Here is a 27,652-nt window from a genome sequence, read left to right on the forward strand (position 1 = left end):
ACCCCAAAAGACCTCCCCTCAGTGCTAATTTCATATGCTTAAGGAGGCCACCCAAAGAAACCAGTTTTTTAAAAAGAGGAATAAAAAATTTAGCATAGGACGCTTGGGTGGCTCAGTTGGTTAAGCCATTGCCTTTAGCTCAGGTCATGATCCCAGAGTCCTGGGATGAGAGTCCCACATGGGTCTCCCCCTGCTCGGTGGGGAGTCTGCCTCTACCTCTTCATGCCACCTCCCCTGCTTGTACTCTGTCAAAAACAAAACAAAAACAAACAAACAAAAAAACTTGAACATAGTATTCTAAGTCTGCAACGTATGTGGGATAAACCACCCAAGTGTCAAGTGTTGATGCTTTCAGAACACTTCAGAAAGTAGCATGGACTGACCTCCTCTGTATCTGCAGGAGAGGAAAGAAGTGGAACTCAAGAGAGACTGACTACCTAAGAACAGGAAGAATTCAGATGGAGCTAAGTAAACAAAGCCAACCCTAAGATACTCTGTTACTATCTAGCTGAAATTTAGCCACTTAGGTCATAGCTGAACACAAGCCAAGTTTGTTGAACTGTCTGTACTTTAATTTAAAAAATGTAAAATTTTAGTTAATGGAATCATTACAAGTTGCTCTAAAATTTTAATCAATATGTATCTTTTTCAAATCAGTCCAACCTACTGTCTCTTAAAATCATCTACATTGTTTATGCATTTGCCACTTCAACAAATCTGTTAAAAATACATAAATCTTACAAGAGCAGAAGAAAGTTTAAGTCATAAAAATGCTCTGCAAAAAAACAAATACTCTTTGAACACTCTCAGAATTCACTCCTACTGATTTATATTTTCAAGTGAAAAGGTCATTCTCTTTTTCCCTCCTTTATGTTTTAGCCTGATATGTAAGCTAACTTAATATTAAAAAGAAATCTGAAAACTTAAGGCTTCTCCTTGGTGTTCTGGTGTATTCTGCATTCCCACCACTAGATGGCAGACTGTGCAGCAAAACAATACCACTGTAGCAAGACTAGAGGGATTCAGGTTTATCTCCTTAATTTTGAATCCGTTTAGGATTCTAGTACTTCAAAGTGGTGATTTCCAAACCTTGACACCTTAGTCCCATCCCAGATTTCAAAGAAGGATCTCAGAGGTGAGGTGAATCATATTTTAGTAAGTACTATCTCAAATAAACTGTTATTTCTACTAATTTTTAATTTACCAGAATATATAAGATGGTAATTACTTAACAGAATAAAAATACATCACTTGATGTAAGAATAACAAAAGATTTATTTATAGGAAAACAAAATGAAACCATTATAGTGATCCAACATTAAAAAAATATATATCCACTGTATAAACACAAGGTGTTTTTCTTCCCTTCTTTGAAGATTGGAAGTTTCAGAATTACCACCCCGCCTGTAGGAAAGTAAACTATATAAATATCAAGTAATTTAAGAGTAAATGCCAAAATTAAAAATTCACTTTCTGTATTACATTCTAAGAACTTACAAATACTTTATCAGCCCAGTTACAGAGATATAGCAAGGATTCTTAAAAATAACCTAACATTGGATCAAAAATGCACAAAACGTAATTTCCTAAGCAAAATAAAAAGTCAACAAACTCATCATAAGTGCACTTACTTACCCCCACCAAATGGTCCACAGAAGAAGAAAAAATAAGAATGCCTTCCTTCCAACAAGACCAGAAGCAGGAATCAAAGCTTAAGAAGCTCCTCAAATGCAGTTCAGAGTACCATATAGGAAAAAAAAATTACCTGGGGTCTAAGGACTAATTCTGGAGAAAAGTATATTAATAGGAGGTGATCAAGTGTCCTGGTTTTCCTGAAACAGTTCTGGTTTACACCTGTTGTCCCAGGGTCCCATTCAGATAGCACATCCTTTCACTCTCAAAAGTGACCCAGTTCAGAATATAAATTCTATGTCACCCTAGTTATAAGTGACCTAATAAAAGTCTACATGTAGCAAAGGAATTAATATACTACCACCATGTACTCCAGGCATATTTGCGTTTTTCCTTCTGCGGTGCTATATTCGGGTTCTTCCTCAGCCTTCCTAAAACACAAACAAGCTTCCATTCTGTTCATTTTGTCCTCTCATCCCCCAACCCTTGGGCATTTTCCTAATATTAATAACCTCTGATTCTGTTTTTATTGTACCCTGAGAAAATCACCTTTTACATTAAAAACCTCTAGGCAAATGATTCTCAAATTTCTTCTCTAAAAATCAACCTAAGGTCTTCTGGGAAGTTGGAGATACTAGAAATTTTCACCTCTATATCCAAAAATATCAGGAATATAATCTCGACTGTACCCTGAGGGTTCCTTTTCTGTTTTTCTTGTTGTTGTTAAGATTTTATTTATTTCCTTAACAGACAGAGATCACAAGTAGGCAGAGAGGCAGGCAGAGAGAGGAGGAAGCAGGCTCCCCGCAGAGCAGAGAGCCCGACGCAGGGCTCAATCCCAGGACCCCCCAGACCACGACCCAAGCAGAAGGCAGAGGCTTTACCCACTAAGCCACCCAGGCACCCCTTCCTTTTCTGTTTTAAGTAATCAAGATTTGTTCAAATAAATTCAGGTATCTTTTGTTTTCTCCTACCTTCCACAATGTGTGACATGATGCTATAAATATTGATAGATTTTTAGGTGAAACAAAAGTCCATTTCTCCACTCAAAAGATCAGTGAGTGTGGAGGGAAAATAACAGGCAAAAAGTCCCTCTCATCGCTAAGTTATACTGTACAGTCCAGTCCAGGTATAAAATTTAAGTTAAGTAAGGAGGAACCCAAAGGATTTTCATGGCTTTTCTCAACAGTTTAAATTCTGCCTAGTCAGAGTGAATAATGAATTGTAGTTAGACTCTGCCACAGTCTACCTCATCCAGAAAACACAAGTTCATGTCCCAGATGCAATTAGAGCAACAGAATCTTTGTGATCCATCTTCCTACAGCATTGTAAACCTTAGTATGAACAAGAAGAAATTCTGTACATTCTACAATATTCATCGTATACTGTAATATGCCAAATAGTCTTAGGACTTAGAAAAAGGCAACTGTGGACAAAGCTGCTGCCATCAGGAAGCTTAGATACTAGTGTGGAGAAACAATCAGTAAACAAATGACCAAATATATGTCAGATGGTAATAAGTACTAAGGATTTCTTAGCACTTAAGTAAGATGGGACAAGTTTTGGGGGAGATTGCTAATTATACATGATTATCAGGAGTCTTTAGATAAGGAGACTTAAAAATTACAGTAAAAATGGTAGTGTGTCACAAGTGGCCTGGAGGCCTACAGAACTGACTGCCATGATCAACTACCATTTTCCAGAGAGTGGGGAAAGTACGGAGGTATCCTATTAACTCTACATCACCCATGTCTGCTTCATCCTTGCCAAACCAAAGTCTTACTGAACAGAATCTTCTCTTGTTTGATTCTACGAAGCTTCTAGTTTCATGTGGATAATAAGTAGGGACTGGGAATCTCATTTATTTATTCATATACTTCACAATTAAACAAAAGCAACCCTAAGTCGCATGGATGGCTCAGTGGGTTAAGCCTCCGCCTTCCACTTGGGTCATGATCTCAGGGTCCTGGGATCGAGGCCTGCATCCGGCTCTCTGCTCAGCAGTGGGCCTGCTTCCCTCTCTCTCTCTGCCTGCCTCTCTGCCTACTTGGACTCTTTCTCTCTCTGTCAAAGAAATAAATAAAAATATCTTTTTTTAAAAAAGCGACCCTGAATCAAAACTACACCAGCCATTTACTAGTAATAGTTCACTAAGTCCCACACTTCTGGCAAGTAGGTATCAAAAGACCCCTCTAAATCATTAACATATGAAGGCCATTTCTAAAAACTTTTTTTCAAACTGCTGTAAACAACGACAAATACAGCCAGAAACAGATAAGCACAAAATAATAAGCTATCTATACGGCTTTAAGTTTTTAAATAATGCTCTATAAGTGGAAAATATAATTATTAATAAATCACCATAAGAAAAAGCATTTTTAAAAAGTATTTTTCCTAAAAAGTTTTAAACTTAAGCCTTTAAGGGGTGCCTGGCTGGCTTCAGTGGGTTAAGCCTCTGCCTTCGGCTCACGTCATGACCTCAGCGTCCTGGGATAGCATACCACATCAGGCTCCTTGCTTGGCAGGGAGCCTGCTTCCCTCTCCAACCTCTGCCTGCTGCTCCCCCTGCTTGTGGGCACATTCTCTTTCTCTGATAAATAAATAAAATATAAAAAAAAAAAAACCACTCAGTTGTATTCTCTTTAAAAAAAAAAAATTCCATGTAAATTATGCCTCAATAATGTTAAAGGAAAAAAAACTCCCACTAGTTTGAATCTTTAATCTAAGCTTTTGCCATAAACGGTTTGCTAATCTAAAAAAAACTTTTTCAGAACTATGTATGACTATAGGAAATTTGGTATGTTTTATTTAAATTCCAAAATAGTTATTATTTGATTAAATCTATGTTTAAAGTCATCAACCTAATTATACTACAGCAAAAATTTAAGACTTAATATTTTGATTATCTCTATTAAACGCTGACATGATCACAATGTATTCTGCACACTACATGGTAAATTATGGATTTATTCTCCCTAAATATAGGTATAAAATTAAGTTAAGAATACAAGGTGTTACTTATAAATGTAAGTTAAGAATACAAGGTATTCTGACAAACAGACCTCTACTGCTAGGAATAGAGAAACAATCAATTTAACACAACGTATATTGTACATAATGCTTACAGTGGGTTTTTACTTAGTTCTTCTGCTTCTTTGTACCAATGATGATAATACTAATAATAAAAAGCTGGGAAAAGTCTTAGTTGATGCTTTCATGCAAGCAGCTATCTATTTCTAGGTAGAAAGATAATATCACATGTGTTTTTAAAATCTATATATTCTAAACGTAGATGGGTATCTAAAAAGTCCCTTAAATTTTGAGATACTAGGGGCGCCTGGGTGGCTCAGTGGGTTAAAGCCTCTGCCTTTGGCTCAGATCATGATCCCAGGGTCCTGGGATCGAGCCCCACATTGGGCTCCCTGCTCAGCGGGGGAGCTCTCTCTCTGCCTGCCTCTCTGCCTACTTGTGATCTCTATCTGTCAAATAAATAAATAAAATCTTTAAAAAAATTTTTTTTGAGATACTATATCTTCTCTTTGGTTTGTTATGAGAAGGCAATATAAATCTTAAGTGGTCTAGTCAAGTAGCAAAGAAAAATTCAACTACCTTTCTCCCTTTTCTAGAGTATCAATCTCTCACCAATTTTCCTTTTGCTATGATGACAGAATCTCCCCAAGAGGGCTTCCACCCACCTAAAAGGCTGCTACTTTGAAAACTACTATGTTTTAAGTATGAATTCTCCCTAAACTTGACAAATACTGGAGACCACTAACTACACCTTTTTGTTGCACTGCTATATTGGATACCTTCCAGAATGAATAAGATTGACAGATGGGGAAAAGGGGTTTCTGTTTTTGTTTTTTTCTATCTTTTTAAAGTCCACTTCTCCCTGTTAGAGCTCTTTTCTGACTTATATTCATTAGTCTATCCTAAGTACTACTCATTTCCAATCTCTGCTTCAAAGAGTTCTGATGAAGATACTAATCTCACTATCACTAAAGTTCTGCTCTAGGCTCTCCGATTTCTTTGAATCGTGCCATCCATGTCCATTTTCATGTGCTAAGACTATATGATAACAGGATCAAGTGACATCAGAATGAGCAAAGGATCTAGAATCAAATTTCAGATTCGCTATTTATGATTATAACTTCAAGGCATGTGAATCAGCCACCCATCCTTTTAAAAAATAGGAATAATTATCAAAATAGTACAGGAGCATACTTAGAATATTTTAAAAACTTTAAAACAGTATTAGAAATATTTGATCTTGTTAGTTTTACTTAGTATCTTATTTTATTGATGAGTTCTCCCTCAACACTTTCCAGTACAATACAGTATTATGAAACCATCTCAAACTCAGTAACTTCTGTACAACCTTCCTTCAAAAGTTTATGAAACTCAGTTTCTTCAACTGGGAAGTATAACTGTGATTACATGCATATGTGGCAAAATCTTTTTTTTTTTTTTTTTTTAAGATTTATTTATTTGAGAGAGAGCATGAGCAAGGAGAAGGTCAGAGGGAGAAGCAGACTCCCCGTGGAGCTGGGAGCCCAATGTGGGACTCGATCCCGGGACTCCGGGATCATGACCTGAGCCGAAGGCAGTTGTCCAACCAACTGAGCCACCCAGGCGTCCCTGTGGCAAAATCTTTATACATGCAGATCTCTTTATACTTTACAAAGTTCTTTCATATCCTTAGTCTTCTGATTATTACAATAGCCTTGTGACAGACAAGGCAAGGGATGCTCTGTTACCTCCCTTGTAAAGATTTAAATACTTGCCTATCTAATGTAACACAATACAGTGGCTGTGCCAAAATTAGATTCTTTACAACAGTCATCCTTCCACCAGAGGGATAAAGATACACAAATATTTTCTCTCAATTCTCTTTTCATTTCAAGTAGTTTGAGTCTTGTCATCACCTTCTCTATTCTAAAATTCATACATCTCTCTTCTTATCTCTCAAATGTAACTCCCAGTACAGATTGTAACCCCTTCTTGTTTGGCATAGTATTTTCTCCTCATTAGCATCATCTTCATTCTGGCTACAATCAACTGAAGTTGACAAGGTATAAGGAAGGCATCACATCACTCAAACCAAGTTCATAAGGAACAGGTTTCAAGAGCTTTGGACATTTTCATCTCCAAGTGCCTCAGAAATTCTAAGCTTTAATTTATACACAAACTTTAGAAAGCCAATAATGTTACAAAACCAAGTCGATCCACCAGATTTCAGGTGAGGAGGGCTTACATGATTTACCATGAGAAAAACACATAAAACATTTCAGTCATCTGACCCAGAGATGTAATCATTTCCAATACTTAAAAAAAGGGGGGGTGGGCCTCAAAACTTACAGGTTGGTCACCAAGTTAGGAAAACACAACTGTGATGAAGAACAAGCACTCCTAGGTTAAGTCTATAAGCCCAAAGTTAGGAAGCAGCTTAAAAAGTTTTCCATCTCCTAATAAGAAATGGTTTTTACCCTGCACAGCACTTTCAACAGTTAGTCAGGGAATGTCTCAGCTTCCTGAGCAGCTCTATGAATAGCTCTCTAACTTAGCTGTCAGCTGCAACTCTAGAACTAATTCTTAATTCAGTAACTGTGATCGTTCTTTATTGCCACTCAGGTGTATTGTGGGATGTTTCTGGGATTTGTGAAAAATTTGAAAATAATGCCTTGGTCCACTCTAACTCACCAACTCAAAACATACTTTGCAAGAATATGAAGAACAAAAATAAATGAATGTTTATACTGTACCAAGTCTAAAAGCTTATACTGAATTAATACCTAACACAAATTCCAAACCTGGTAACTAATACAAAATAGTCTGTCAAAACAAGTTACAAAAGCTAATGCTGAGAAAAGAAAACTAAAGGAAGAAATACTGCCCGCTAAACCTTAATTTCTCAGTTGTTAAACAGCTAGTTTTACTTCTGAAAGTATAAATGGGCACAAGGGTAGTATGGTCACCTCTTCCAGATCTGAAAAAGTGATCCTATGAAGAACAACTAGGTCTCTCCTCCTGTTTCATATGAAAAGATCAAATGTCAACTATCCTAAAACTCTCCTGAATATGCGATTTTTTTTTATTTTATTTTTTTTTTTAAAGATTTTATTTATTTATTTGACAGACAGAGATCACAAGTAGGTAGAGAGGCAGGCAGAGAGAGAGAGGAGGAAGCAGGCTGTCCGCAGAGCAGAGAGCCCAATGCGGGGCTCGATCCCAGAACCCTGGGATCATGACCTGAGCCGAAGGCAGAGGCTTTAACCCACTGAGCCACCCAGGCGCCCCTGAATATGCGATTTTTAAAAACAACTTAACTGCAGAACAACAGACTCAATTTTTTATTTACCAACAAGTATTCACACTGCCCTCATAAAATCAAAACTAGACCAAATCCCCCCATGACACATCACCTGAAATAAAGCTAATAACCAAAATTAGTGAAATCGGTTTTGTTTGCTACTCACTAAGATAAATGCTACACCTTTCCAAAATCCCACCCTTCTCTTTCCAAAGATGCTATCTGCAGACAATCTCACCAGTTAGAAAAGGTACAAGCAACTATTAAAACAAGTTTCCTACATATAATTGCAAATTGAATGCAACTAAAGATTATTCTAAACTACAATAAGTATCTTATTTAATTTCAAGCCACAAAGGTAAAAAGATGGCCAAAGAGAAAGCTCACACTGCATTTGACAAGTATTTAAAGTCAACTGAAAACTAGCTACATGTACAAGTACTGTGAGTAAAAAGATTGAGACCAAACATGAGTAATCAGCTAATCAGAAGAACTAAAGCAGGGGCGCCTGGGTGGCTCAGTGGGTTAAGCCGCTGCCTTCGGCTCAGGTCATGATCTCAGGGTCCTGGGATCGAGTCCCGCATCAGGCTCTCTGCTCAGCAGCGAGCCTGCTTCCCTCTCTCTCTCTCTCTGCCTGCCTCTCTGTCTACTTGTGATCTCTCTCTGTCAAATAAATAAATAAAATATTAAAAAAAAAAAAAAGAAGAACTAAACCAAACTTTGCCTATTCTAGAGTTCTAGTTCAGTATATATACAGTATACATATACTTCAGAAACAAAGTCCTTCCAACAAGCAAATAAATTAAGAATCTTTGAAACAATAATGCTTAGATTTCTATGGATAACTTTCTATGAAGTCAAGGGATAAAAATAAGGTTTGAGAAATAATTCATACATTCATCACTTAACCAAATAATTTTAAGATGATGTTACTATATATATGAGCTTACAGTGTTAGTGATGCTCCATTATATACACACAACTGATCTTCCATTACGACCAACAGCTATCAAGACATTAGCCAGTGTATATCATTCAATCTACATCAAAAGTGACTACCATCCTCACCTTTTTCAGGTTATCAATTTACAATCCTGACACATTTTTGTTGGCAATTTCCTCCTAAAACAAAGCCACATTCAACCATGCAGCCCCTTCCTCCTAATGACAGTAAGATATGCAAGTTCAAATTGTTTTTCAGTAATGATACAGTGGAGGGGCGCCTGGATGACTCAGTGGGTTGAGCCTCTGCCTTCAGCTCTGGTCATGATCTCAAGGTCAAGCCCCACATCGGGCTCTCTTCTCAGCAGGGAGCCTGCTTCCCATTCTCTCTCTGCCTCTTGTGATCTCTCTGTCAAATAAATACCATCTTAAAAAAAATAATAATGACAGAGTGGTGGGTGGGACACTCCAAATGGAAAATGAAGCAAAAACTCAAATAGAAACCGTCCATAATCTTAGTTTCCAAAGTACTAAGCCAAGAACCCAAAAGCTAGAAGGACACAAATATGTAACACCACAGAACAGCAAAGCAGGGAGGCAATTTAGAAAAGAGCAATTTAAGTGAGTAAGGGATTTTCTTAGGTCAAATGGAGCTGTGGCAGCTTCCCATGTATCAGTTCAGCGATTATTCCCCTTGAAGCATATTAATAATTTACTCTAAGAAGTACAGGAAGTTGCTGTTTGCAAATGTAATTTTACGTATTTATGAAATTATACTTCTGAAAGAAAGACTTTCTCCCAACAATATCCTGTTCCCTAAAAGTCCTCTGTGAGCTAAGAGGTTCTTCAAACTGCCTGACTTCCACCTAAGGTTCTTCATTGCATTTTAGTGTTAAATTTAGTCTCTATATCGTTTTACTAGCAGTGTCTCAATTTATGTGTATGTACAACACAGTTAATAAACTGTATGTTCAATAGGTTTTGTAAGGATTATGTTATGGTTCAAAACAGAAAGGATTCTTTAAATCTTATTAGCTATTATCCCCATAATGCAGGTTATGTCCTAATTAAACTGATTTGATTAGATTTTGTATAACACCTAAGCCTGAAGTCTCCTTAAACTTTCATAAAATCTCTATGTCCAGATCAAAATTAGGTATATATCATTTGTTTAGAAGACTTTTTCAATAATTCCTGCACAATCTCTGGACTCAGAAATCCCAAGAACCTCAGATATTGCCACTATTAATGCAGTCTATAATAATCAAGCTAATATAAAAAGCATGAAGCAGCAAAATCTCATTTTCAGCTTCAAGATTAGCAAGACTCCTTGTTTTCCATAATTTAACACTAGAGAGAGAGCATAGAGTATAATTTTGATAATCAGTTCTATGGTCCAACTTTAGCCACAGTAGTCTAAAGCTACATGAAGGTGAGATATTATCTAAAGTTTATGATTAAAATCCATACTCCATCCACAATGCAGCTTCTTGTTCCCACTGTACTTCTCCTTACTCCCAAACCTATCCCTCCTGAAGCCCCAAAGGACCCCATTCACACTCTATGATTAAACAGACTCCTTCATTCCCAAACACACTTCCAGCCCTCCTTACCTGCAAATGTTTGCTCATGCTGTTTCCTCCACTTCAAATGCCTACTGCTCCTGACTACCTATCATTTAAGCTCCAGTTCTCCCCCTCATCAAAAACAGTATCTTTCCCTCCTGTGATTTTCAATGTCGTTTGACAAGAACTTTATCTCACATTGCCTGATAATACAACTATCTGTATATGTCCTATTCTCTACTAGACTGAGGACATGATCAGAAATGTCATTTCTGGATTTCTCAAACATCTCAACATAGTAACTCAGATACACAGTAAACACTCAATATGCAATTGCTAATGAGTTCATTAGTTTCCACAAGATTAATAAACTCTTATTTGGTAGAGATCCAGCTTAAAAAAAAAAAAAAAAAGATCAATGAATGACTGGGCTGCCTGAGTGGTTCAGTTGGTTAAGCATCTGCCTTCGGCTCAGGTCACTATCCAAGAGTCCTGGAGTCTCCGCCCACATCGAACTCCCTGCTCAGCACAGAGTCTGCTTCTCTCTTTCCCTCTCCTGTGTTCTCTCTCTCTCTCAAATAAATAAATAAATCTTTTTTTAAAAACTATGAATGACTAATAATTAATGTACCATTTGCAGATAATAGATATCAGCAGTTAAATCACATAAATCAAACATGCCCCCAAGAATCTTACTGATTTTTAACTGGTTTATCAAAACTTTTGTATCCATAATGACCATATCACATTTTCTGTTTCAGTTCATTCATAAATTTGGAATTCAAAAAAAGTCAATTCCAGACAAAGCCACAAAAGCCATGAGATCAGCGTAGTGGATTTTATTTAGCAATCCAAACCACTATGTACAACAATATTCAGAAGTCCAATTTCACATCACAAGCTTATCTAAACCCTTGCACAGGGGTACCTGGGTAGCTCAGTAGGTTAAACCTCTGCCTTTGGCTCAGGTCATGATCTCATGGTCCTGGGATCCAGCCCCGCCTCAGGCTCTCTGCTCAGCAGGGAGCCTGCTTCCTCCTCTCTCTCTGCCTGCCTCTCTGCCTACTTGTGATCTCTCTGTCAAATAAATAAAGAAAATCTTTAAAAATAAATAAATAAATAAACCCTTGCACAAATGGTCAACAAGACTGTGCATTTCTTTCTTCCTATCCCTTTCAATAACCCTACCACCAACAAATTACCTAGGAAAAGGAAAGAACACTTCCCCAATTCCAGAGCACTGGCATCTAAAGCTAGGAAAGCAGCTTATTAAAGAGGAGGAGGAAAGGGGACTCTAAAATGAGGATCTGGGGAGGAGGGCTAAAGAGACCAGATCTATCAAGGTTAACTCCTGCCCCTGTAAGACCTTTAAAGGCTCCCTCTCCAGCCTCATTTCCCTCTTTAACACTCTGCATTCCACCACACAGTACTACTGAAAGTTTTCCCCAAACACACCATAATGTTCTTTTTTGCGTCTAGGTCACTGCATGTGCCAACCTACTGAGAAGAAACTCCTTTGTCCATCTGGCAAACAACTATTCACCCTTAAAATCCCTGTCAGCTCCTCTATGAAGCTTGATTAACCTTCAAAATTACTTACTCCAGCCCCTACTTTGAAATATTATATAAAAAGTATTATATATTTATCTTGACATATTAAAATTATTTGTTTACACATTTTCACTATTGGATCTCATGCTCTTTGTGTCATGCAACTTTACATTCTTTTCTAGATTTTGATGACTTTCTCTCAGCACCTCACTAACTGCTTCTGACTAGTGTTTTTGTTGGTACTGCTCAGTATTAAACAGAACTCCACCTTTTGCACCAAACAAAATTTTGCTTCATATTCTTACTCATAGAGCAAGCAAAATATTTTCACAGTTTCCTAGAGAATTTTAATAAAACAAAATTTAAAAATACATTTATTTGCTCTTACAATTTTTTCTACTCAGACCTTCCCCAAGAAAAAAAAGTCATGCAAAATAATTAGCTCTTAGGTCATTAGGTTTACAAATGAAGTAAGATTTACCTCTATTTCATTTTTCAAAAGCAAATTAATTTGGATTTTCACAGACAGTTCACCATAGAGTTCTAAAACCAGGAAAGAAAGGGCATAGCTTAAGTGGGCAGTAGAAAAAAACCAATTAAGGTCATTGCTTGGCTCATTCAACATAGCTTATTAAAGTCATACACTTCACTTCTGGGTATCTTTATCTGCACTTTAAATGTTTTGCCAATGTTTAATAACAACGCACACAATGCTTAGCAAACAAGGCCTTATGGCATTCTGCTATGAGATGTGAACTATCACAGATAACACTAAGTTTAAAATCAAGGACTGCCTTGGAATTCACTTTTTATAATCACACATAAGCAAATAATAATTATAAAAATAATGGAAAGAAAAGGAAGAAGAAAACCCAAGATTTGACTAATCTGAACTCATCTATTTGAAGTTAAATATACCAATTATAGGTAGGTCCTGAAATGAGTAATATTTTACTTTAATTTTACATAATCTAACTCTGGAAGTTTATTTCCCAAGTTCCGTAACTCCTCACATCTTCAACCAATAAAGAATTTACTTCATCATGGAAACAGAAGTTTAAAGAACCACTACTCATAGCAAAGACTATTACTTCTACAGTAATCATCCTCTTCCTTTATTTAAGAAATCCTAACTCCTGCTTAAAAACATGTTAGAACTCTCCCCAATTTCGTTCCCCCTTTAAGTTTTTTTTTATTATTTGTCAGAGAGAGAGAGAGAGAGAAGGTGCACAAGCAGGGGGAACAGCAGGCAGAGGGAGAAGCAATCTCCCTGCTGAGCAAGGAGCCCGATGCAGAACTCGATCCCAGGACTCTGGGATCATGACCTAAGCAGAAGGCAGACACTTAACCAACTGAGCCACACGGGCGTCCCTCATTCCCCCTTTATTCATTCAGCATATTTTTACTGCATACATGCTATATATGCTGCTTGTAGCACAATAGAGACAACACATTTCAACGGCTCTTTAAGAAAAAAATTATAAATACAGAAGCTATAAATGACAACGACATAGTGTTTACAGGCAAGTACAAGATACTATATGGAAACATACACACTATTTTGTGTAAACAAAAATAACTGCTTACTGATATGCAACTAAGTATTATCTCTCCACATATTTAAAAGACTATATTGAGAATCTTTAAAAAATCTTCAAAAGAAGGGAAAAAATATCCTTAATTTCCCTTAATTAATTTTCCCTGCCTTCTCACACTATATACAAAAATTAACTCATAATTATTCAAACCTAAACATAAGAGCTAAAAACTATAAAGCTCTGTAAGGGTAGTTTAGGTATAAATCTGAATAATTTTAGATTAGCCAGGTTTCTTAGCTATTATACCAAAAACACAATCAGGAAAAAAAAGTTGCAACTTCAAAATTAAAAATGTTTGTACATCAAAGGGCAATAACAAAAACAGTGGAAAAGCAAACCACAGGATGGGGAAAAAGGATTTCCAAATCATATGAAGATCAAGCATCTGGAAAATGTAAAGAACTCCTCTAGTATTCAAATATATGAAGAATCAAATTTAAAAATGAGCAAAGGAGGGGCGCCTGAGTGGCTCAGCGGGTTAAAGCCTCTGCCTTCAGCTTGGGTCATGATCCCGGGATCCTGGGATCGAGGCCCGTGTCCGGCTCTCTGCTCCTGGGAAGCCTGCTTCCTCCTCTCTCTCTGCCTGCCTCTCCGCCTGCTTGTGATCTCTGTCTGTCAAATAAATAAATAAAATCTTTAAAAAAAAAAAAATGAGCAACGGATCTGAACAGACATTTTTTTCAAAGACATACCAAGGTCAATAAGCACATAAAAAGATGCTCAGCATCATCAGTCCTTAGAGAAATGCAAACCAAAATTACATATCACTTAACACTGATTTATAGAATGGGTACAATATAATTCTTTTAGTTTTTAAAAACCTGAAAATAGTTAAGTGATGGCAAAATGTAAAAAAAAAAAGAAAGAAAGAAAGTTTCATACATTGCTGTTGGGAATGTAAAATGGTACAGTGGCTATGGAAAAAAGTCCAGTCAGTTTTCAAAAAGTTTAATATCATTAACTGTATGACCTAGCAATTCTTCTCCTAGGTATACACCCAAGAGAACTAAAAACACATGTTCACACCAACACTTGTACAGGCATGTTCATAGCAGTATTATTCTTAATGGGTTTCAAAAGGTAACCAACCCCAATGTCCATCAATGGATGAATGGAAAAACAGAATATGACATATCCACACAAGGGAATATTATTAGGTTATGGGAAAAAATGAAGTACTGTTTTATGCTACAACATAAATAAACCTTGAAAGCTAAGGGAAAGATGTCAGTCATAAAAGGTCACATATGCATGATTCCATTAACATGAAATGCCCAAAAGAGGAAAATCCATAGACAGAAGGTAGATTACTGGTTGCCAAAGAATGAGGGGAGGGGGGAAAAAAATGGAAGTGACTGGTAACAGACATGTGATTTCTCTTGAGGGCAATGGAAAATGTTCTGGAATTAGTGGTGACGGCTGCATACAACACTGAATATATTAAAAACCACTGAACTGTATACTTTAAAATGGTGAATTTTATGTTGTATCAATTACCTCTCACTGTAAAAATTGCAAAAAAAAAATCACTTTGTCTTATAATACCCTTTCTCACATTAGATTTGGATTAAACAATATTTCAAATTTTTCAGTATCCTGCATGCATCTGATTTCTGCAAACTGTTTCAAGTACATCAAAAAGGTCTGCTGGGGCACCTGGGTGGCTCAGTCAGTCAGGCATCTGACTCTTGACTCCGGCTCAGGTCATGATCTCAGGGTTGTGGGATGCCTGGAATCTGTTTGAGATTCTTACCCCTCCCTCTCACTCTGCTCCTCCCCCTATCCACGTGCATTCCCATAAGTGCCTGCTCTCTAAAATAAATAAATAAATAAATAAATAAATAAATAAAATCTCTCTTTTTTTAAAGGGGGTCTGCCAACCCTGTGTGAACGATCTGAATACCATCCTGCTACTTAGTTTTTGGCATATACTTGAATTACAATAAGATTTTCACATATTAGATGTATTTAAAATACAGTGCATTCATATTTCTTAGGCATTCACAAAATAAATGATTATTACAACACATAAAATTTTTAACATTACATACATATACCACAACCCTTGTTCAGAGCTTATAGTCTTATAAAGAAATCTATAACCACTAGAAACATACATTAAGTATAAATATGAAGTCACTTGTACAGTATGCCTACAATCTTTAGTGAGAGAAGAAATATGGTAAGTAATGCTAGCTGCTTCAACCATCACTTGGAAGAAGTGTTCCTTGAGTAAAATCAGAGCCCCGGGGATGCTTTCGAGTATTAAGTTTATGACTACAAATATCAGCACCATTTTGGAAATTACTGCTAAAATTCCAAGTGTTCAGAGAAAACTTTCAGCAATCGCCACTTGCCCCTAGAATCAACTTATAGCTGAGATGGTGGTCCTACTATCATACCATCACTACTCCTCTCCAACACTTGCCTCGTAGCTCATAAAGATTCATTCTAAAACAATCATTTCTTTCCTTTTGCATTTTGACATTATTAAGTGTACTTTATCCTTCCTGACATCTAAAATGAGTTTGCCATACAGTTAGTACTCTGTAGGCCCCCTGCACACAGACTACAATACAATACCTCCTGGAGTTGTATGAGGAAGAAACTCTTTTTTTTTTTTTTTTTTGAGGAAGAAACTCTTAATAAACATTTCAAATCTACTGCTGGTCCCCTGTTTAAAACTTAAATTTCGACTTTCAAGAACGGATTCTCAAAAACATGCCTCAATACAGTTTTACTGCAACCTCCATTTTTTTTCTGAGACAATATTTTGATATCATCTACTATTTCAACAAAGATTCAAACCCTCTTAACGCCTCCTGGGTTCCATGAAACACAGCAATCTTTTATATTTTTAATCAGTGCTACGAACTTTTAATTTTGAAATCAAGTAATTACCATTCACTGCAACTAAGAAAATCACCATAAAAATATTATTAAATGTTTATACCAACAGAGCTCTATACTGTGTCTCAAAGTTGCTCATGGAATAGTCTGACCTGTGAAGAGAGATTATGTGTAATCATCCAATATTTACTGAGCACCCACAGGGTCACTGATTAAGTACTCTGAGAAGAGACACAGAACAGTAAAGTACAATTCCTATTCTACAGAGAAAACACGGATGAACCCAAAACATATACAAAAGCATGACACCGGGGCGCCTGGGTGGCTCAGTGGGTTATGCCGCTGCCTTCCGCTCAGGTCATGATCTCGGGGTCCTGGGATCGAGTCCCGCATCAGGCTCTCTGCTCAGCAGGGAGCCTGCTTCCCTCTCTCTCTCTCTGCCTGCCTCTCTATCTACTTGTGATCTCTCTCTGTCAAATAAATAAAATAAAATCTTAAAAAAAAAAAAAAAAGCATGACACCAACTATAGTTAAAATTATACAAGACCAGTGCTCTAACCCCTGAGCTATGGAGCCAATTTAAACAAAATTATAAACTTTAAATGGTCATAAAAGGTTGGAATGACAGGACCAGGGGAAATTATTCAATAATGTCTTTAGAAAAAGAGGCTACTTTAACTATGAGTGTTAAGGAACACAAGTTAGTTTTTAAAATGTTTAAAAAAGAATGGTATATGCAAAGGCTAATAGTCTGGGGGTCAAGAACTTACTTTAGCACAATTGGTAACTAAAGTGCATGGCTGAAAAGGAATAGCTTAGATGTTTCTAAAAAAATTTTTTAAAAATTTTAAAAGGTGAGGAAAAATGGATCAGGAGTCCCAATTAATGATGGACTTTATTAAGGCCTTTTAGGAAAAGAATTAGTAGACTCTCTTTGCCCCCAGCAGTCTCCTCTCCAAGTCACACTGCACTTTCCTCCCAATCTACTTAACAGTGTGACATAAAGGTTTAATGCCCCATCTTTTGCTCAAAGTCCTCCTAAGGATGGGTCAGTATTACCTACCAAATTACTCAGAGTTTAAAGGACCTCTTAAATCTACTGCTCTGAGTATCCTTTTTTCCTAATATATACTCTTCCTTAGGGTTACATTTACTAGTCTCAGAACCTTTCCAATCTTAAAAATTGAGGACCCTGGTAAGATTTTGTTTATGTGGATTTTCTCTATTGGTATTTACTGTGTTCGGGATTAAAACGGAAAACTGAAAAGTCATCTCTTAATCCTTTTTAAAATAATAAATCTCATTCCATGTTAACAATTTTTTTTATATTTTATTATTTTTTTTATTAACATATATTATTTGCTTCAGGGGTACAGGTCTGTGAATCACCAGGCTTTTAACACAATTCACAGCACTCACCATAGTACACACCCTCCCCCCAATGTCCGTAACCCGGCCACCCTATTCCTCCCCAACCACATGTTAACCATTTTCATGAAAAGTAACTATATTTTTCAAAGCTAAAATTTAGAACAGCGGTACTGCTTTACCTTTTTGCAAAGCTTTTTACTATCTGGCTTAATAGAAAACTGTTGGATTATCATATCTACTATTACATTCAATCTTGTTGCAATATCAGGCCCTAGAAAACTCCACTGTACACCCATGAAAGAACCAAAAATGAAAAAAGGCAAATAATGTCTTAGTATATGAATACAGTTTTGACCTCACAAATAAGCTGAAAGGAGGGTGTCTGGGTGGATCAGTGGGTTAAAGCCTCTGCCTTCAGCTCAGGTCATGATCTCAGGGTCCTGGGATCGAGCCCCTCATTGGGCTCCCTGCTCAATGGGAACCTGCTTCCCTTCCTCTCTGCCTGCCTCTCTGCCTACTTGTAATCTCTGTCAAATAAATAAATAAAATCTTTTAATAAAAATAAAAAATAAAAAATAAGCTGAAAAGGTCTTTGGACTCCCATTAAGTCCCAGGACCTCATTTCAAGAACTACTGCCATGAATAAATGAACATGGTTTATTCATTCTCTGGAACAGAAAAGTATTACTAAAACATCACACTGAGATGAAACACAAACCTGATACTAGACCACCTGAACTCAAATCCTAGTTCTCCTCCTTCTGATTATGACCTTGAACAAATTACTGAACTTCTCAGCACCTTAGCTGCTTCTTCAGTAAAACAGTGATAATAATAAAAACATTGCTCACAAAGTTGTTGACAGGAATAAAGTTAATAAAAGTATTTAGTACAGTGAGTGCCCAACACAAAATTAAACACAAATAAATATTAGTTAAATAAACATAAAATCAATCAATGCATAAATACAAAGATTTTGTACTGCCACTATGTTCTAGTATAACTTGAAAAATCCTTAATACTGTATTCCCATAATTGGCAAATTACAACTCTAAACATGTTAATACAAAAATTCAAGTTCATCAGAACTCCCTTCTAAAGAATTATGATTCGTAAAATGACTACCCAGAAATGTTTCTCCATTAAAAGAACCATATACACAATGAACATATAAAATTCTAAAAGGTCAAATCCAAAAATTTCAATTCTCTAGAGAAATGTATAAAACAGTTTAATGGGGAACACACGGAGACAGAACACAAAGTAACGGAAATGCCACTTCAGCCACCAAAAGAACAGGAAGAGCAAATACTAAGGCTGTACTTTGAAAATCTAACCCTATTTCTTCTTGGTAGGGCTCTAACCTCTTGCCAAGAAGCCTTTAAGTTTATTTTTCTTACATCTTTGATTTGAAAGGGGAAATCTTGAAACTAAGCATTTTGGAAATAAAGGGAAACAGAAGAGAAGCTCTTTCTATGCATTATGGTAAACATTTACATCAAATACTCTAAATGATAATCAGGGTCAAAAGAAATAATTTTATTTAAAATAATGCAATTCTGGCAATTAGAAAAGATAACTTTTTAACTATTAATGTACTTTTAAAACATCTAATTAAATATTTCATAGAAGTGTTTCACAAATCAAATGGGGGGCGAGGGGGAAGCCTAGTCACCTCTTACGAAGGGTTACTCCTCATCTGCCACTCTAAATTTGAAAACACCATTAAAAATTATTCAGATACACATACAGTAAACATGAAAAGCTTTCCTATAAGGATTAAAAAATAGATGACTGGAGTCTAATATTTTTAAAAATAACAAATTCACTAGTGAAGCCCAAGTACTTTTTGCAGATATTTTAGAATTAATTTGCTAATTATGAATAATGCAGCTACCAAACTGGTTATATATCAAGTTCTCTTCTGAGTTTCTCTTTTAAAGTACATACAATTCAGAAACATAACTGTATATACCAAGGAGGAAAAAAATTACATTTGTGTAGTTCTGCTACATACCTTAGGCATTTGACCTATTTGACTCCATTACTATTTTCTGTATTTCAGAACTATTAAAGACTAAATAGTAAGGGACAGAATCGGTTAAATAATGAAAAGGGAAAATATAAATCGTATGGTTAATTCTTATGAGAAAGAATAGTAAGTCCACACATTAACCACGAAACAACTGCTTCTTTAAAACAAGATCTTTTTGGAAAGCCTCAGTTACTTTATTTCTAAACATGACACATCTTGGGGCAGATTTCCCACTTAATCTCTTCCTCACATGCACCTTCTTGCAAATCAGATCCCAGTTACCAGATACCTTCTCAACAATATGCCAACTAAGCACCCGATGTAAGTCATAAATCAATACATTTGATTAAAAAAGTAATTATTTCAGGTACTTTTTGATATTTTACATACATTTTCAATGGTTATACAAACCACTAACCCAAATACAAATTCTCCCTTCTACATATTCAATATATTCACAAATTCTTAACTTTCAAAAATATTGCTTCCACAATTAAATTTAAGCAGGGTATAGATCCAGCACACAACACACAAATCCCACATTATATCTACTACAGAGATACACTAATAATGGATGCTTCTTAATAAGAACAAGATCTTGATTTGTTCTCAAGATATAAAGCAGATGATGGATGGAATGAAGGGTCCCTAGAAATTAAGTGGGAAAAAATACAGATAAAAGAAGTGAAGCCATTATTACCATTAATATAAATACTGTATTTCAGTGCAACATGTTAGAATGTAAATGCCCAAGTACAGGAAATTAAACAAATATATTTTAAAAATTAAGTATTCCTATCAAAAAAGCAAAATAAGACTAAAGGTTATGAAGTCAGATAATAATGGCTTTTAAATTAAGAATTTATAAATTTAAAAAATTGTGTTTTGGGGCACCTGGGTAGGTCAATCAGTCAAGCATCCAGAGTCTTGATTTCTGCTCTGGTCATCATATCAGAGTCGTGGGATCAAGCCCCGGGTTGGCCTATGTGCTGGCTGTGGAAGTTGCTTAAGATTCTCTCTCTTCCTCTCCCTCTGCCCTTCCCCTAACTCTCTCTTAAAAAATAAATAAAAAATAAAAATTATGTTTTGTTTATATTTGAATAATTATGGATGTTTGAAGCATTCTATATCCTCTTTAAATGGAGTTAGAAACTACTACCTAAGCATATGGCTTGCCTCTCCCATAGCCATGAGAGAGGATTAAATTAGGTAACAGTTAATAAGTACTTGGCAAACTGAAGTCCTTCCAATTTAAGGGTTGCTATTCTTCTACCCTGATTACGACCATCAGAGACCTGAAACTAAATGCAAATCGTGTTCATTTTTACATTTATGTTTCAAGTTGGACAACTCTTCACACTAAGGACCCTAGTTAACACTATTACCTACAGACACCCATAAGCAAAGCAAAAAATCTTTCTAAAACAAGTATATAATGTAGTATGAATTAAGTCCTAAGTCATAGATTATAATAATCACTTCCTAATATGGAAACACCTTGCGAAGTACACAGAAACCACCTCTACAGTCTAAAGGTCCATGCCGGGGAAAAAAAACAGTCCTGGGAATATTTTTGTTATACACTAACATTTAAAAAATGAAATTGCAGGGCACTTGGGTGGCTCAGTGGGTTAAGTCTCTTCCTTGGCTCAGGTCATGATCTCAGGGTCCCACATCGGGCTCTCTGCTCAGCAGGGAGTCTGCTTCCCCACCCCCCTTGCCTCTCTGCCTACTTATGATCTCTCTCTCTCTCTCTGGGTCAAATAAATAAATAAAATCTTTAAAAAAAAAAAAAAAAGAAATTGCTTTCACTAAGTTCAACTAATGACGCAACAGTCATTCAAGATATTAAAACATGCAACTGATCTAAGCCCTCACTAGAAAGAAAAATTCCTAGAAGAGAAAAAATCATCTCTACATTAAAGCCTGAAGTTCATGGTGTCAAGACACAGAACTGTCTGTGGAAGCCTTTTTAATTTTCTGGAAGCATGTTAAAGTGTGTGGGTAGGAAGGTGTTTAGAAAAACCACTGATTGGCCAGTCTTCACTTAATATAAATTTGTCATTATTAAAAACTTGTTACAAGGGCATTTAAAACTATATAGGAAAAAGAGTATTTTAAAACCTTACTTTAAAGAACTAGATAAGAGTAATAGCAACTTATATGGATTTAAAGAAAAAAAATATCACACATTACCAAGAATATTCAAATTCTAAAGTCGGAGCTTACAGCAGTGGTAGAAAAGAACTACAAATGTTGAGTTTACTCTCCAAACCTAATCCCATTTGGCCTCTGCAGTAGCTGCTTTTACAAGAGAAAAAGGGTAACACTATAAAACACAAGCATCACCCTCCTAATTCTAACCTATTTTCTACCCTTCTTCACAATGTGTTAAAAGTAGTGCTACATTTGAAATAATGCAAAACTTCTGAAAGCTATACATATTTTTGTTATAACTTATCACTTTGAAGTGAGTTAGAGGAAAACAGTTCTTACAGTAAGTAGTAGTTTTTTCACCTACCCCCCAATCACCAAAAAGAAAAATAAAGAACAACAAGAATTAACAGTGTTAGGTCATACCATAAGATTGGCTATAGCAAACCAAGCAGTCACTTGAAGGGAAGTAAAGAGTAAAACTGTCTACTCCAAATATCAGATAATCAAAAAAAATCACGTATGGTTTCACAATTCATTTTAAAGAATTTTCCATATATAAAAAAGTATCACCATTTAAATATATTCTACATTTTCTAAACAGGCAAGGACTGAAAGTTAAAAGTGCATTAGAGAAGAACCAAGCAGTAATGACTTTTTTTTTTAACTTTTCCACAGCGAAGGAACCAGTCACAATGAATAATGGGTTTGTCTGTAGCAATAACTTGTTCTAACAGTACTTCATGAGCAAACTATCTTGGAAGAATTCACATTTTGTACATTTTTCTTTAAAGTGCAGACCTTACAGCCTAAGTCCAAAAGAGAAATCAAAACAGGACTGTCAGTGAATTCCCTTTCAGGCCTTGCTCACTCTTGCTCCAAACAGTAAAGCAAAGTTACTTTCATGAGAATAAGTCAGTCGGGCTAATGTGTCCAGCTGCCATTTTAAAAAGGAACTTATTATTGTGCCTATTTCCCTAGGTTTTTTTTTCCCTGAAAAGTTTTAGGTCACTCCACTGAGTCAAAGCTTGAGTAATCCACTGAGCTTTGTACCTCCAGGTAAAGGAAAGAAAAATGAGGATATTACAAGTGGCTTCCAGGTTTGGAAAAAGTTGGGAGGAGTTAAACTACGGTAATTGCCTGTAAGTTAGTGAATGGAGTAATATTACACCGGATAAGAGAAGCTGGTCCCCCGAGGTAACCAGCTTAAATTAAAAAGGAGTCCAAACTCAAGCATCATCAATCACCTTTTCAGCATTTTTAAAGAGATGTAGGTTATTTGTAGGTTTGATACTAACCCATTTTCATCCCAATAATCTACACTTCATACTCAACCTTCTAAATTCAAACCGCCAGGGTTAACAGTTCCAGTAAATGATACCACTGTCAGCCAATCCTTTTCCAGACCCCATTAGAAAAAGAAACACCGGGGGGGGGGGGGGGGGAACTGACATTCACAACTTATCTAAAAAGCATGAAAACAGAATGATTAAATTCCACCAAAGGCAATTAAAAATCCCAACTTCCCATAAAGCGTTCCCTACACCAAACGGAGTACCTTTACTTTCATTCCCACAAAGTAAGTAATCTGGGTTAAGAGTCGGATAATGAGTCTGATGTGTCTGACACAAAATGAGCCGAAGAAACCTAACTAAAGCTACAGAGGCAAAGAAATGTAACCCGAAGGGGAGAGGAAAGCTGGAAGAGAAACGCGAGAAGGCAACGGACAGAAGAGACTGACTAGTGGAGCAAAGGAGTGGGAATCACTTCAAGGGAGACAGCCTTTAGGACTGCGGAGAAACAGGGATCTAGGTCCACGGAACCGGGCGTTTACGGAACCCGAAGGCTAATGGGGAAACAATGGGGCGGTGAGACCGGGAGCAAGCCGAGAGACGCTCTGGAGAGGGCGACTAGGCAGCACGGGACGGGGGTGGGGGTCGTATGAAAGAGCAGAAGGCTGCAGTAGACAGAGGCGGCAGGGAGGTGAAAAGCTACGTGGAGAGGCAAGTTGGTCGAGTGTGATGGGGTTTCGTGGCGCACCGAGCAGGAAAGCGAGGGTCTTCTAGGTACCCGGGGGTGGGGGAGTGGCTTATCAGGGATTTTTAGACAGGGAACGGAAGCCGTGAAGGCAGGTGTGATGGAAGCAAAAAGCACACACCTCGGAGCAGCACAGGACCCACCGTACCAGACAAGACGACGGGAAGGAAGAGGCAGCTGAAGGGGTAAGAAAAGAGGAGGGAAGAACGCGGGTCGCGGGGACAGAGGCCGTGGTCGGCTTCACTCACAGTCCAGGTGTTTTTTCTTGGGCCCCATGATCTCGTGGGTCGTGGCCTTGCATACTGTCTTGGATACCGCGGAGCCGGTGACACTGTGCTGAGCGGCGGTGATTCGGTCCGTCAAGCTCTGGCCGGACATCTCTGCGGCGCCTCCGCCACCCCTCCCGCTCGGCAGCCGGCGGGGACTGGGACCTCCAAGCGCCGGAGGACCCCCACCCCCCACCGCACCCCCTACCCCCACCGGCTCCTTCTCCGCCTGCCGGCCTGGGGCGGGGCTCAGGGCCGCGCGCTGCCACCCAGCCGGGAAAGAACCGGCTCGTGTCACCCGCGGGGTCAGGCACGGTGTCGGGCACTCCCCTGCCCCCGCCTCAGCTCAGCCCACCCCTTCCCTGGTCAGCTGGAGCCAGGCAGAGCAAGAGGGACAGGCAGCTGCAGGAAAATGGCGGCGTCAGGCTCCTCCTCGGAGCTTTCCGGGCTGTCCCGGGTCACGTGACTCGGGCGCCGCCCCTCCGTCTCCTTCTCCCGCCCCTTTTCCCTTCCCTTTCCTCTTCGACGCCCGCCCTCCCTCGCTCCGCGAGGGAAGAGCGGGGCGGCGCCCGCGCGTTACGTGACGGAACCCGCCCGGCGGGCGCAACAGGAGGCCCGCCCCGGGGCAGTGCTCGGCCGGCCGCGTCACGTGACGCTCCCTGCCAACAGGTCGCCCGAGGCGGGACGCGGGGGTCACAGAGGGGTGGACGGGGGGGCGGGGGAGGAGCGGCGAGTCCCGCGTGCGGGGGGCGAGCTAGTGAGTGGCGTCTGTTTTACCTCTCTCCCACCCTAAGGGTCTTCTGTTGCCTGTGGTTGAAACCAACGGCTTGACAAAGAGGAGGTGCAGCCACCTTCACGGCTTGGCCTGGGAAGGGGCTGTCAGGGCTCCGGCTCTCCGAACTTAAGTGGCTGAGTCAAGATTGTGTTGAGGGATTCCCGCCCCCCCAGCCCCCAAAGCCGTCCTCCTGGTTTTAAAGAAAAAACGCTTCAGTTGCCCCATTTCTGAGCCTCGCCAGCAGGCCTCTCCCTCCTGTGAAACTGTTGAAGCTCTCCCTACTTACTTACCCCAGGAGGGTTGGGCTTGGTTTTTGTTGGTTTTGTTTTGTTTTGTTTTTCCCATTTTCTTGACAGGCTTGGAAATGTCACCTGTTTTTGTTTATCTCTCCTCTGAAAACTCAGACACGCTACTGCTAGACTAAATTTAGATACTAACCGTCCTGTATTCTTTCTCTGGGGTGTCAAATAGGACAGGAAACACATAACTTCTCTGGAATTTGAAAAGGGAAGTAGTAGGATGATGTCAACAGAGATTAGCTTGACCCTACAAGGCTGACTGCGGAGGTGATTAAAGGTCCAGACCATAGAAGGAAGTGAGAAGGCTGGGAAATAGAGAAGTCCCATTCAAAGAATTGGAGACATCACTACCTGCCATCTCCCCGCGTTTAGTTTTTCCTTCCCTTTGGCCTTTTTTCTCTTGGGTGAACCAGATTTTCAGGGAAAGGAGACACTGACACCTGACCTGTAGAGAGTTTAGAGGAATTATTATATCCTGTGAATCTGTTCTATGAGCGTTTAAAAATGTAATTAGGGCCACATTTAACTCAGGTTTAAGGATAAATTTTAAAATCTCTATGAGTGTTAAATTACCGTGATAGTCCTGTGTAATCTTGCTACTTCCAAATGAAATGCTAACATACTCCAAAAGTCTGTGTACACCATCTGCCAGCCAAATCCAAAATTCGTGCTTCAATCTGGTGACTCTCAGAAGATGCAAAGCTAATAGTTAACATTTTATGTATCATATCACAGATTTTTGTGGTCTCCTCCCATTCCCTCTCCCCCTCCCCCTTTTTCACTATGGCTGGTGAAATTCTGCAGCACCATGATTTGCCAAGAACATACAGTCTTAAATCATCAGGCTTCATCTTTGTCAAGCCAGTCCCAGTTTTCACAAAATGGTAATGACTTCCTTCAGTGCTTCTGCAGCCCATCTACAGTTTGGTGCCCAGTTTGCTGCCCCATATCCATTGTGCAGTGCAGTCACCCAGTCCTCAAGGCATGTTGCATGCCATCCTTGCTGCCCTTCTATGGGTTCCACTGAGTGAATTACCAGTTGACCTGAGCATTTGCACTAATAATAATAATAACTCCTGCTGAAGTCAGTCAATATGAGCATGGCATTTGGCTGCCAATAGCTAAATATTTCAACCTTAGGGAAAATGCAAAAGTTATTCTTAAGCACACAGCAGGAAACTTGTATTTTTTGCACTACTATAAATGGTACTAGAGGATAATATAACTGTACGTTTTTCGAGGATGCATTTTATGTTTCTGAATAAGTAAATAATCAGTGATCATTATAGAAGTTTATGTACAATGGTGAACTGAAAGATATGGAGAAATTTTGAAGAGGATGGGAAAATATTCTAAGGATAGGAATTACTGATGGGCCTACCTGCCCTGTCCTATATCCTTAGATTTTCTGTGTGTTCTACTTTCCTTGGTCTGTTAAATATCTTTACTTGTCTCACGGATGCTTCAAGCTCACTGTGGCCAAAAATGATTTCTACTGTCCCTGCCCATTCCATATCCCTCGTCCATGCAGATCATCATCTTTGTTCTTTATTCCAGCAATGGCCTCACCACCTGCCCAGAAGTCCAAGTCAGAAAACCATGACTCATTCTTAGCCCTCCTTCTCTCTTATTTCTCTTACCCAGCCTAATCTAGTTATATCCCTCAAACCCATTTTCTTTCTAATGCCACATCTATTGCCTTAGTTCTAGCTTTATTATGATTTATGATCTCTTTCCCCTGCAGACTGTTATAATAACTTCTTAGCTGATTTCTCTCTCTCTCTCATACCTCAACTGTCCAATAGATCTTTCTGAACCTAAAATATGAATCTTTTCTTTGTATTAAAACCCTTCGTAGCACCCCATGCACTACTCTAGAGGATGAAATTTAGGACTCTCAGTTTAACATATAAAGCTTTTCATGATCTAACCCCTACCTAAGTGTAGTTTGTTGAGCCTTATCTCTCCCCAGTCCTCCACATGCAGTCCAGTTAGTGTCATACTACTGGGTATGCCATTCTGGTTCACACCCTCATAAGTAGTCAGCAATTTATTTCTGTTACTCATGTAGTATCTTACACATCCTCCTACTAATTATTTTTATAATTGTTTTATTGTGCTAGCATGAGGCACAGAGATATCTTCTTGTTAATATTGTGGCTGATACATAGTAGACAACACTGTAGAATGCTAGTTGAATGAATGAATGAATGAAAACATTTAGAAGTCACTCAATTTGGAAACACTACTCCAAACCTCTCATTGGA

General features: G+C 38.2%; 1 protein-coding gene across 13 annotated transcripts in view; it reads right to left on the reverse strand.

Annotated features, from left to right (window-relative positions):
* The window catches only part of PICALM (phosphatidylinositol binding clathrin assembly protein), a 104,488-nt gene extending 79,734 nt beyond the window's left edge, over positions 1-24,754 (reverse strand). For 4 of the 13 annotated variants that reach the window (XM_046017528.1, XM_046017521.1, XM_046017522.1 and 1 more), the window contains exon 1: positions 24,294-24,754. In XM_046017528.1, coding sequence (XP_045873484.1) covers positions 24,294-24,423 — 130 coding nt within the window. In that variant the 5' untranslated portion in view covers positions 24,424-24,754. Of the gene's footprint in view, positions 1-1,349; positions 1,355-24,293 lie in introns of those variants that run through there. The other 9 variants (XM_046017531.1, XM_046017532.1, XM_046017524.1 and 6 more) reach the window with 4 other exon arrangements.
* Positions 24,755-27,652: the final 2,898 nt, after the last annotated feature.

Source organism: Meles meles, chromosome 8 (genome assembly GCF_922984935.1).
Source record: "Meles meles chromosome 8, mMelMel3.1 paternal haplotype, whole genome shotgun sequence".
NCBI lineage: Eukaryota > Metazoa > Chordata > Mammalia > Carnivora > Mustelidae > Meles > Meles meles.